The 13773-nt window shown below is 36.4% G+C and overlaps 1 protein-coding gene across 1 annotated transcript; it reads right to left on the reverse strand.

The window, feature by feature from the left end:
• Positions 1-386: 386 nt before the first annotated feature.
• LOC111784473 (uncharacterized) lies at positions 387-1083 on the reverse strand. The gene has a single exon (XM_023665165.2). It carries the CDS (start codon positions 1052-1054, stop codon positions 578-580), a length of 477 nt encoding a protein of 158 aa, XP_023520933.2. The 5' UTR covers positions 1055-1083; the 3' UTR covers positions 387-577.
• Between the last annotated feature and the right edge of the window lie 12690 nt (positions 1084-13773).

Genomic DNA, 13773 nt, shown 5'->3' on the forward strand with positions numbered 1-13773 from the left:
ATGACACCATTTGAGAATATTTATATAACAAAGACGACAACAAGTCACATTTTAACGATGGACCCATATAATTCATTAATCAATTACTACAGAAAATCCAATATTTGTCATTTTCATTAAAAAAAAAAAAAAATAATTAAGCTATAGTTGGGTGTTTTTTATTCCTAACCTTTTTTGGATCCACTAGAAAACTCTTAATGTAGGTGAAATTATAAATCAATTAGACGTGATGGACTTAAATTTAAAATAATTTAAAAAATATATATAATTTAATTATATGGTTGAGTGATGATGAAGATTGAATCCAATCCATTGATATTGAATAATTAAAGTTGACCTAATTTTTGTTATTTTGATTGAAAAGGGGAAAATAATTTTCCAAAATATACTAAAAAAACACAAATATTTTCTTTTCTGATCACAAATTTCTGGAAAATTCAATATTTAGTACAAATTACAGAGTTATTAGACAACAAAATCCATAAAAATTAAAAAACAATCCCAAATCGGAAAATCTCGTAGAGAGGATTATAATTAGTGTTTACCTTCACGAGAAATTCGATCCAGCTCCCTCCGTTTACATCATCAGAACCCCAGCAACAGCCAACCCAATCACGGCGGAGGCTGCGGCGGAGACGAGTCTCCGGGCGGCAGCATTATAATTCTGGTCGATGGGGTAGAGGTCGCCGGGAGGGCCGGTTATGTACATGAAGTTGGGAGACGGCGGCGGCGGGCAGTCGTTGTTCTTGTGATCCTTCTTAGGGGGGGGAGGAGGAGAGTAGTAGATGACGACATCCGGCGGTGGAGGAGAGGGCGGCGGAGGGGAGGGGTAGACCGGTGGAGGGGGAGGAGATGGGGGGTTTTGTTCACATGGGGAGCACTTGACGGTGGGGTCGGCGGGGGTGGGTGAGACGGGGGTGTCGTCGAGGCGGCGAACGGCGGCGGAGGAGGAGGAGGGGGAGATTAGAAGGAGGAGGGTGAGAAAGAGGAGAGAATTGAAAGGAAGCATTTTTTTTTGAGAGTGGGAAATGAGTTGAGGTGGAATTGGGTGCATGGAAACTGTATAAAACTTTGTATAAAACTTTGTGTGGAGTTTTTAAGAGAGAGAAAGGGGGGTGTTTGGATTCCCAGCTAAGGGAATAGTTTTATTTCTTTTTATTAATTAATTAATTTATTTATTTTTGGGTTTGGCTGGGAGAAGAATCAAAGTGCATGTGCATGGTCCATGTTGAGGGCCCCACCAACCGGCTCTATCAATTAACATTGCTTTATTATGATTTTGATGTGAATATAATTATATATAATAAATTAGTTTGTGGAAAAAACAGAAGGAACAACATAGCTGCCCAACCCATGACTTTGAACATTTAATTTCATTGAATTTCTTATGGAGTTGGGTAAGTGGTAATTTTAGTTTATTTGTTTATTTGTGACTATACTCCTTTTTGTTTGTTCCTACGTATTAATAATTTGGCAATAAACAAACAAACCTTTCTTCAAATAATGTGGTCAATCATGCTATATTAAAAAACAATAAGAACCCTAACTTGTAAAAGATATACAAAGGAAACAAACTCACTTAGCTTAGAAATTAGATTTTTGCTCTATTTGCATCATGGGTTGGGATATTGCATCGTCGACTACTTCAACAACTTCAACGGGGAAGCGAGGTGGAGTTTGGATGTTGTTTGGAGTTTCATCTTGCATCTTGCTTCTAAGGATCGAATCAATCGCATTGAAAATTTGAGTGTTTGGTGTCACAGTCGTACTTTTATTGCAGCGGGACAGCGATTGTGCGGCACTTGTTCTAACTCGGTGAATAAGTCAGTCGTGAGAAATTTGGACGTGTCAAACAACATTGGCGTATGCTCGAGCCTAGTCATGTTTGCGAGAAATGTTTTAGAAAATGTGAACGAGGAAATACATTTGAAAATGATTTGAAAAATATTGAAGAAAGCAACGTTATATGGCTATAAGGAAAGAAAGAAACAGCACGACTTAGATAGCGTATAACTCAGGGCATGAAGAATTGACGACTAGTAGCATCCCCCTACCGTAGATTTTGGGGGCATTTTAGCAATGGCGGATGTAGACATGATTTTAGTGAATGGTCATACACCCTGGTATTGACACAACATGAAATGGTAAAGGCATATCTAAGATCAAAGCATGTCAAAGGAGTTTGAAACGGGCATACATGAACAACACATCCTAGACAAACATGATCGGGACATCCGACATGTGGTCATAGACAACACACCTTGAACAAGCATGATTGTGACATCCTTCCCCACTCAATTGGTTGACGTCTCTTTCAATCGACTCTTCACAAGCTTAATGATGTAGGTTGAGGCTAACTTCAGGTCTCTCAATGCGCTTCCAGCTGATCTCAATATTGATGAGTCTCTTCCAATCCGCAAGAAACTATTGAAAATCACTTCTTGGTTCGTTGAGTCTTGGTGTCTTCTCTATCGGAGTTTCTTATGTTTTCTTCGCTTGGGAATTCTTTTTCTTTGTGTGAGGTTGTGTTGCCTCTCTATGCTTGACGTTTTCTAGGTCTGAAGAGTAACATTTCATGTTACTAATCTGGATAACAGGGATAGTCCGCATCCATGAGAGCAATTGGATCTTATATGATGCCTTCTCGATTTTGTGGATAACTTCGACTGGTCCATAATATTTCCGCACCAGTCTTTGATTCTGGTTGTTTTGACCTCGGAGTTGATATGACATCAACTTGATCAAAACTTTGTCTCCATCTTGAAATTTTTGTGGCCGACACTTCTAACCGACCCTTATCTTCGTTCGTCTAGATGGTATTTCTACTTGAACGTGTTATTTTAGAGGTTTATTTTTGTCGCTCTCCTTCAGCGATGACACTAACTTGGTGTTTCTCCCCATCTTTCGGGTGATTACTAACAGCGGTATTTGTGGGTCTAATAAATCCGACTGTTAGGAAGTCATTTAGCTGCTTGTAGAAGTTAACTAGTTTAGGTTGAGCCATATGACATTCATTTGTGGCAGGCAATCTCGCCCATGATATAACATCAATATTATTATTTATCTACCTCGGTGGAGATAATTAATTTGTCTGACTTCCTTGTCTCACGTCACCGTGTTTCTGAATTGATCACAAGTCTTGTGTTAGAGTTGGCTCACTCGAGCTTCCGTCTTCAAATACGGTAATGGCAGCGAGCGTAGGTTCATCATGGCTGAGATCCTTTCTCAACTGTAGTACCAATATCATTTTCACCCTTCCTAGTTGATGGGTGTTTGTCTCGATAATCATCGAGTTAGACCCATTACTACTAATATTTTTTCTAGGGGCATGGAAATGACTTCATGTTCTAGTAGAAATTCCATCTCTAACACAATGTCGAAGTCGTCTATCTTGACTACCACAAAGTCAGTTCGTCTAGTTTAAGTCCCAACTTGATGAGAGCTCTCTTCGCAACTCCTAGGACGGGTAAAGTTGCCAAATTGACTTTGACTGTTCTGGCTATGAGGTCTCCACCATGGAGTCCTACCTCCTTGTTGAGAGGACTCGTATTCTCATTTCCACCACTTGCAGATGCCTGGCTCCTCCCTATCTCTTGGGGTTCATCAATATTAAGATAAAAGAATCATTCGACGGTAGCATAAGCCGTGGAAATATCTTGAACTCTTTGTTTGTAGAGCTTGATTTTCGAGCACGACTTATGTTCCTCAATAAAAGTGAAGACCTTGACTGTCTCGGACATATCACAAATATCTAACATAAGCCTAGAAAATTGCTTAACGTAGTCTCGGATACCCGCCTGTATGACTCAGTTATATTAACTTCATTTTTGCGATTATCTCAACATTTTCTGGGAAGAACTATGAGTGAAGTTCTTCTTTCAAGCTATCCCAAGTGACCACATTACATCAACCATCTCGAATGCCCATGTAACTTTGCATCATCGGTTAGATGCATTGTTGCCAACATGACCTTCGCTTCTTCTTCCACGACATTTGTGGCTCGAAAGTACTATTTTAGGTCGAAAATAAAGTTCTTTAGAGCCTTGGCATCTCAAACCCCATAGAAGAGCTTGGGCTCCATGGCCTTTATATTGTTAAATTGTACTACACCCCCGTTGATGTTTGGTTCCCCACCACTCTCATGGTCAGATTTAATCTGCGTTTGAATCCGCCTCTTCTGCCCTGACCGCTCCTTGGGTTGTTCTTAAATCCTCATACATTTTTAAGACCATCTGAACAATCAGTTGTTGTGCCTTGTTTAAGCCCTCGACCTGTGCTTCCATTTGGGCAACAGAGCCCGTCGAGCTATCCCTACACTTGAAGCCACCATCAATTGTGGCCTTGTTTTCTAGGGTCTCGACCCTAATTATTAGTTCGTGGGTAGGCATTGCTTCAAGGCGGTCTGTCATCTCATTGAGCCTATAAGCTTTAATAGCAATCTCATTCATGCGAGACTCCAAAATCCCCATTTCATCAGGAACTTCATTCATGCAGAGTATCAGCAAATCGGTCAGTCTTGGACTTGCCTAGTTGTTTTGGAGTGGACATGTTTGTGTAATAATTTTCAAAGAGTTGACTCAGCTCTGATACCAATTGTCACAATCGCATTCTTACGGTAGCGGGATAGCGACTGTACGACACTTGTTCTAACCCAGCGAACAAGTCAGTCGTGAGAAATTCGGACGTTGTAGTCAACATCGAAGTATGCTCGAGTCTCGAGTCACGTTTGGGAGAAATATTTTAGAAAACGTAAGCGAAGAAATACATTTGAAAATAATCTGAAAGAATTGAAGAAAGCAACGTTATATTACTATAAGCAAACAAAGAAAAAATATGACTTAAATAGTATATAACTCAGGGCAGTAAGAATTGACAACTAGTCGCATCCCCTACAGTACATTTTGGGGCATTTTAGCTTTGGCTAGTGTAGACATGATTTTGGTGAACGGTCGTGTACCCCATATTGTTCTGTGTATTGGTTTGTTCTTCATACTCGTAATTGAGTTTTTAAACATTGTGGGACATTTTTATATGCATGTAAATCCGAGGTGATTACCTATTATGTGCATGAAAATCATAGTAATTACCTACTATATGCCTGAGAATTACAGTAAGACATAAGTCAATTACTTATCCGTATACATGAAAATTGTAGTAATTACCTATTTGTATACATGAAAATTACATTGGATTATATGTTATAGCCTTGAGGACAATTATCTATCTATGTGAATGAGAATTATACCACCTCTTCGTGATATCACCTTGCAGCAATCATTTATCTATATGCATGGAAATCATATCATTGTGATACGATTTTAGTGATGGCTGTTGGATGATGGAAGTCCTACATCGGCTAATTTAGGGAATGATCATGGGTTTATAAGTGAGGAATACTAACTCCATTGGTATGAGGCCTTTTGGGGAAGCCCAAAGCAAAGCCATGAGAGCTTATGCTCAAAGTGGACAATATCATACCATTGTGGAGAGTCGTGTTCGTCTAACAATGGCAATTACTCATTTGTGTGTATGAGAGTCGACTAGTTTTAACCATATACTCCTTGATTTCTTGATATTTTGTTGTGATTCGTGAGATAGCCATTATATTTTATTTTGCCTTCTACATTACTTTAATTGTTTGCTTTTAATTTACGTGACATTTTTTTTTTTTGAATTGTATGCAAACTTAGTGTATTGATGGTAATTAATTATTATTATTTTTTTTTATCTTAAGTAATTTATTTTAAAAGAGTATCCATGTATTTTTCATGAGTATGTAACGTGCACGTTTTCATTTTTCTACCTTTAAAATGTTATAAGCATGAATATGATAACAAATTTAAGTTGGTTTAAACTTTCAAAAAGCTGAAAGATGCCATAAATAAAGTTCTTAATCCTAGTCATGGTATTGGAGGACTGAGATTTGGAGTGACTACTTTGTCGGGTAAAACTCTATCTTACGCCCCCGTAGAAATTCTCCATCAGTTCTCCTCAATAAATTCGATTGGTGAAAGAATAATTGTCTTAAGAAGAGGCCGTCATATACGGTTGATTCTCCAAAACTTCTATTTTTTTTTCTTTTTTTTTCAAGTTGCACCAACATAAACAATATTTAAATTATGTAACCAAATAGCGAACTAATATTGACATATTTTTTTAATTCAAGATTTATTACCCAACACAATTTAAAAACAAAAATATGGAATACAACTTAATTCGGAGAAATAAGAACTACAGAGGATGGCTATGAAAAATAGGCCATAAAAGTATAGATATTGTAACCTAATATAACGAACTAAACTAATAACCACTTACCTTTTTCTTCGATCTAGACATTTTTATGATGAATTGCTTTATGTATGATGACACGTGTCCAATAACCCCTGTATATGTCATATGTGTGATATATTTTGATATGTGATATTATGTTATGTTATTTTATACTATATGATATTCCAAATTGTGCTATGAGATAAACGAAATGTCATGATATGCAACGATAAATTATGTTATGTTCTTACACGCTATGACATATTATGTTATGCCATAATATGTAATAATATATCATAATATGTAATAATATATCATAATATGTTTTGAAATAAGAAAATCAATGATGCCGGAACCTCCCTATGCCATGTCATATAAGCTATGTTATACATGAAATGATGTATAAGAATTATATATGCATAATTACCAGATTTAATATGTTATGAAAGAATAGAGGTTGTTCTTGCCTCATTTCTTATGCCATGATAGAAAGTATGGGGACCTCATGCATAACTGTTTGCACACGTACATCGGGATACTTCTCCATTATGATGAGTACGAACGCATACACTATGCGACTGATTATGACAATCATGTTCACCATGATGATATGAGGACCGCTATTCCCTTGGGATGTCTGACAACACCTCGTCGGCGAGTGGTAGCTCGACTAGCAGGCTCAGGAGGTGTGCAAGCCCGCTTGGTGAGTCCACGTTTGCATGTGTGAGCCATGTGTAGAGAAATACTACGCATGCAATTTAGACTGGACTGGAATACCGCCTAAGAGAATGAAATGATTTTTTGAATGATAAGTCTCACCATGTTGCATATGTTTGTATTTCACAACCCCAATTTAGACGGACTGGAATACCGCCTAAGAGAATGAACAAAGCATTGTCCTAATCTCCAAGACTATAAAATAAGATGAGTAGCACGTGCTTTGTTTCTATTTTTGGATACATAGTTTATTTTTGTTTCTTATATATTTTTTGATTGGTTTAAAGATTTGATTTTTAACGTGTAACTTCATGACATCGTTTATCGACTACTTAAAATGAAGATTTTTACATAAAAAATTTCACGTCATGTATACGATAACGACTTTATTATAGTAGAAAAATAAGATTGTTACAGAAATCAATGTCTTTTTTTATAGAAACAGGATCTAAAAATGATATATGCAGATGTTGTTGGTAGTATAGTTGCAGTTGAAGGTATTCAGAAATCAATGGCTTACTTAATTATTATACTTAAAAATAGTATGTACTGTAAATGACTATATATAGTATGTATCTCAGATTGTTATATATCATAGATTATTATATTGTTAAAGTTATCTCATTGTTCTTTGTGTTCATGGAAATCGAGAGTGTAATTGGTGGTCATTACATGAATCATGAACCATATCATTACAAACTTATTAAAAAAAGCTACAAAAGACACAATAAAGATATTCATCTACACTATATAAAAAGTCTATGAACCCTACAAATAGCCAAAGTTTAGATCATTCATAAGCTTCTTAATAGCTTTTGGGTAAAGCTATACATAAATGGTGTCATTGACAAACAATAGCTTTTTCTTTAGACTATAGATAACTTTTTATAGGTTTTATAATATGCTATCAAGATGAAATTATGGTATTGAAAGGCTTCTATTACAACGCTTTTATAATCTTTATAAGATGGATGACATTTTATAACTTTTTATAAAACGCTATATTATGGATTTTTTTTTTAGTTTTTTTTTTTTTTTTTTGTTCATTTGTTTTAATCCATCTTAATTTTTTTTTCCTAATCATGAACGATTAATAAAAACATAACGACCCAAATTAAATAAAATATTAAAAATTTATAAACTAAAACAAAATATTTAACAAGTTGGTTAACTTATGTTGAGTGTAGACTTAAAATAGTCTTTGAATTAAATTAATCCGTTGTCTCCATGGGACAACTTTCATTATCAAATTAGAGGTAGGAAACATTTGAGATGCAAATTATTATATATAGTTGGCCGTTAGAGCCAATAATTCACATGAAAATTACACCCTTTTTAAAAATATATATTTTTTCATCCATTAATGGATTATCATAATTTCTTCTTGTGGATTACTTTTTATTTCTTTAATAAAAAATCTAAATTTTTTACTCTAAAATTTATATTTCCATTACTTCTAATATGATCTCTAGAATTAAAAATTTAAAATCTATTAAATTCCGTAAATAAATTTAGAAAAAAAAAAAATGTAGGTGCTGAGTGGCGACAAGTGGCGACCGACCACCGACAGGGCTCGCCATGAAGGTGGGAGTTGGAGTCATGCCCTTGCCGGTTATTTCAAGAAATTTAGACATTCACCTAACCTTCAACCTTTGGTGCAACCATTGGCCGCTTGAGATATGTAACTGTATTCAAACCCTTGACTCCAACCCTTCGCCGTTCACTCGACAACATCCATTTTCAGTCGATTTCCGTCAATTTGCAACCATTTCAGATAGATCTCACCCTCCGCCGCTAGCCCAAAGTTAAGCGAGTATGGCTGTTACGATCCGATTTTCGAGCTAGTCCATAGCATGAATGGCGACTACGATTGACTCTATGGTGTAAAATGACGGACAATTTTTTTGCAAAAATAGAAACAAAGAGAATTTAAAAAGTATAATAGTATCACCGAAACTCCACCTCATATCTTCTCCCATATGTCTTTAGCATTAGCCGCATCGGATCAAGAGGTAGTAACCAAGTATTGTCGAACCAGGCCTAGGGCAGATAGTGTAGCGCGTTGAGTCAATTGGGTCCCACTACGTAGGAAGAAACAGTCATGGGTCCCCTGAACAGGCTTGTTGCTTGTTGTACTGTAAAACTGCATTGGGAGGGATGAGGGACCATATGGGTAAACTGAGTAGTTGGCAGACATACCGAGTTGCTCCTCCAAATATTGACAATATGGTTTTTCTTATAGAAGGGTCACCAGTTAACCTTAAACTGATGTGTTCAAACGAGATGCCATATTATCTTATAAGATGTGATGAGGTCACGCCTCAAACCAAGATACCATGTGTTCATTACTTGGGCTTAGTAACTGTACTAAGCATCACAACAGAAAATTAGTTCACTATGAGATGACACTAGAATTCGGTAAATAGCTTCCAAATTCCAAAAAGTCTAAGACACATAAGAGAATCGCTCCAAACTTCGAGACAAAATCAGAAGTTCAAATAATTATGGAATTAGACCCAGACTTCTTAAACATCAGAGAAAAGCCCATGGTAACTTGATAGGTTAAGGATGGGATGAAAGCATACAAGTAGGTTGCTTACTAAATATTTTTATTCACATGAGATAAAAGCATACGAGATTCAAAACCATGAAAATTGAACTATGACACAAACTCTATACAGGATACCTCCACTGACATTTTCTACACAAACTCTATACAGGATACCTCCACTGACATTTTCTCACCATAAATGATTTACATCAAATCATTTATAACAATTATAAAGTGAGTTATATTAATAGTGTTTTAGGATAAGACACTTGACCTTATTCAGAACTTGAAACTTCGAGAATTAAAAATTAGGTCCAAACCAAAACATAATGCAATGCAACATGGATGTATGAGAACACAGTAGAAAACTACCATAAAGTTCACACAATTTTAAAAACATTCATCAACATAGTCAAAACCAGTGTAAAACATATACATGTACATATGTTCAATTGGTTCTTAAAGAGGGAACGAGATCGAGATACAAAGATATGTATGATATGCCAAACTACAAAAATATTTCGACAAGATAGACATCTTGGGTCGACAACCCTCTGTGGCTGCAAAGCTCTTGAGGACCACTTCGCCTTGACCAACAACATTAGTTACCTGGAAAAAAAAAAAAAAATGTAGGAAGGGGTGAGCATAAAATAACCCTTAAGAAACTTATTTGTAGGCTCTCATCACATTCTGGACTTATCATGATACTCTTGGTCGTAGGGTAACAACTCTTTCCATTCACATACTTAGATAGATAGCTTAGCGTACTAGTGGTTGATCAATGTCCTAGGTTGAGGCGCTACATCATTGATCTCACTCTCTAGTGGGGACATTATGGTGGTGCTAGCGTGCTTGTCTTCCATGGGAGGTTAGTTGGCAATCTCGTCCCACAAGACTATATAGTCACCCAAAGTCGGGGTTGCAACCCCCAGTACGTGCCAACTCCAATGACTATCCACATGATCAATGCCCTACCATTGAACGTATTTGCCACGTAGGGTGATCCAACAGAACTATCAAGTCACTCAATCCCTAACTTGCCCCATGCAGTCACTCAATCCCTAACTTGCCCCATGCCTAGCTTGACAATACTCAAATCGGAGTGGAAAGGGAAATGGATGCTCTCCAGACACTGTACCGAATACTATCGGTCTACGAGACTACCTTTGTCTTCCTAGGTTTTCGTGGTGGTCTTCTAGGTCCCTAGACCGACTTGGTGGCTCTAACTTGGATTTACGTCTCCAAGTTTCTCTATTCGAACTACTCAAGTCTAGTTCGGTTGGGATCTCTAGAGACTGAATCCTCTGGTGATGCACTCACCCAACATAGGATTGCTTTAAGTCAATACGCTTAATTGTAGAGTTTCTATGATTCAACTACTGAAAAGGAAGGTGTATCATGTTGGTATAGGTATTTACTACCATTTTAAAAAAAATATATTTCTTAACCATCAAACTCTTGTAACCGTACTAATGTGGTATCAGTTCATTCATGTACCCCATCTTTACTATAGCATCATATGCTCACTAGCTTCTTTAACCACATCCTACTAGAAAAAATTTCGCTTTCATACTAAATGTACGAGAGATACATAAATGAACTAATACCACATTTGAATGAGGGTGATTCCAACAATATGAAATTATACTCATTAAGTACTTTTAAAAAAATTAGTCGTACTACTTGTACCAACAAGATGCATCTTCCCTTTTCACGATTTAATCATAAGGACCGTAAAATTAGGCATGTTTCGTTTTATACAACCATGGATGACTTCATGCTAAAGAATGTTCGAGCAACTCAACATCCACATGAACGCTAAATAGGTATTTCCATTATGTTATAAAATAATCGACCAACTATAAGAATATCAACAAAATATCACTGACGATGGACCTAACGTTAATAAAAAGAATTTGAACTTATTTCAAAAAGTGAAATACTAATTTGTTTATAAAATATTTTCTACATGGTGATGTGTTTTTGTTAGAAGAGAAATTAATGGGATGGATGTGGTTGTATAAAATGATGTTTTAGAAAAGGTAGAGCAAAAGCATGAGGTGTTAATAATGACAGAGAAAATGATAAGAAAGTTTGATGGAAAGTAGCTTTCTTTCATAACACCAAGCTTTATATATATTGTCTTTCACTTCAAATATTATTCCATCAATTATTTTTATTTAGAGGTTCTTTTTTTAAAAAAATATTCCTAATTTCCTCGCATAATTGGTCATAAATATACTATACAATTTTATAAAAGATATGAAAAAGTACGACCAAATTGCTCGATCAATCTTATTAATATCGCACACGTTGTACCTATACGTTACACGGGTTGAACCGGAAGGATAAGTTTTGTGAAGCATGGCATAAAAAAAAAGCAACATGTTTGTATAATTGATGGCATGATTTTGGAGAAGAAAAAGGTGGATTAGAAGAAAGAGGAGAGTTTGGAGGCGGCTGACATGAGGACCAATATGAAAGATAGACGCATCTAATAGGGCGGTTAGTAAAGAAGAAAAGTAAGCGATAAAAGAGAGAATTTTGTGAGGGCCATGCCTCTGCCTTCTTTGAATATATCCTTCTCAAATCATATTCCCAAACACAAACACACCAAAAGTAAGTAAATTATAAATAAATAAATGAAACCCAAATACAAGACGGTTCGATACAAATAGAAAATGGGTTCGAGATACAATTTTAAATAAGATATGAAAGACCCAAAATATACAAATAGGACTAAAGTCCCGGGACAACCCCCTCTATGAGTACACAACTTTCAAACGCTCTCCCATTTCGATTAGTTGTTAGCAAACACTTGAAAAAGAAAGGAAGAAATTGGTGAATATAAAAAGACTTATTAAGTAGGTTCTCATTGCATTTAATTATAATTATAGTAGATTTTCACAAATTTTTATGTAGGCCATAGGAAGCACAACTATATGAGTTTTTGGGAATGGGTCAAGGGTTAAAGTGATTCTCTTACATGTCACACATCTTATTGGGGTCTTGAAGCTACTCACTAGGTCTTAGCGTCGCAGAATTGCTGGACGACGAATCTCATCTCGAGGTGAATTGAATTTATGTTCTCATACGCAGTAAGCTTGCATAGTCAAATCAATGAGTCATCGATACTGTAGGTTGAGTCGCGACCTCATCTTATCTCATAGGATAATATAACATCTTGTCTAAACATATATGTGTAAAGTTAACGAGGCACCACCATAGGAAAACCATACTGTCAACATCTAGGGGAGTGACCTGTGTGCTTGTTAGCTACTCAATTTACCCATATGGTCCCTCGTCCCTCTTAGGGGGATTATAGTACTTGAGTCAGTTTAGGAGACTCCTGACTATTTTCACACGATAGTGACACCTATCATAAGCTAAACTACTTATATAGTCCCTCGTTCCCTCTAAAGACTGGTTTACGGAATCACGACTTAAGCTCTTAACCTGTTTCTACACACAATAGTAACTTCTCAAGTCGCCAAAATGCGCCATCCTATTTGACCTTGGTCAAGCTCGACGATATGGTTCCTAGAAGCCTATCGCTTGACAGGAGCACTAGTGAGTTTGACCTTGATCCATTGAGTTAGATAACAAGATAGCGTAGTGTATTGAGACGACCGGATGCTCTACTCTATACATCAGAATCCATCCTAAAAGGAGGTGTGGAGTCACACAGGTAGCGTAGTAGCTGACAAGCACTCGGGGGTCTCCAGCTAACCTTCCATGGATGTTCAAGCTAGCAAACATCATACAGTCCCAACAAAGTATTTTGAGGTAGTTTCTCATCTCAAGACATTGAACATCTACTAGATAGACAAAGTAAGCTACCTTAGTCTAAGAACACAAGGGTAGAACACTTTAAGCAACCCTTTCTACATTTTCTTTTTCTGGTGAATGATGTCGTTGGTCGAGATAAGGGATTGCTCGGAAGTTCTATAGCCACAAAGGGGTGTCGACTTGAGGGATTTATGTTGTCTACATTTCTAATGGTTGTCTTTGAATATATTTTGTATCTTGAACCCATTTCTTGATTTGTGAACAATTTGAACCTCTCACATTTTCTAACGTATTGTAATGGATTTAGAAATGGTGTTGATAATTTTAAATTGTAAAATTTTTTATCATTATCGTTTACACATATTTACTCTACTTAACCTTTTGATCAGGGTCCGTGTTTTCAGTTTTGAAAATTGGATCATGATAGGTAATTACAAAAGTAAGAA

The sequence above is a fragment of the Cucurbita pepo genome, chromosome 1 (assembly GCF_057944985.1).
Source record: "Cucurbita pepo subsp. pepo isolate OVF chromosome 1, ASM5794498v1, whole genome shotgun sequence".
Classification (NCBI taxonomy): Eukaryota; Viridiplantae; Streptophyta; class Magnoliopsida; order Cucurbitales; family Cucurbitaceae; genus Cucurbita; species Cucurbita pepo.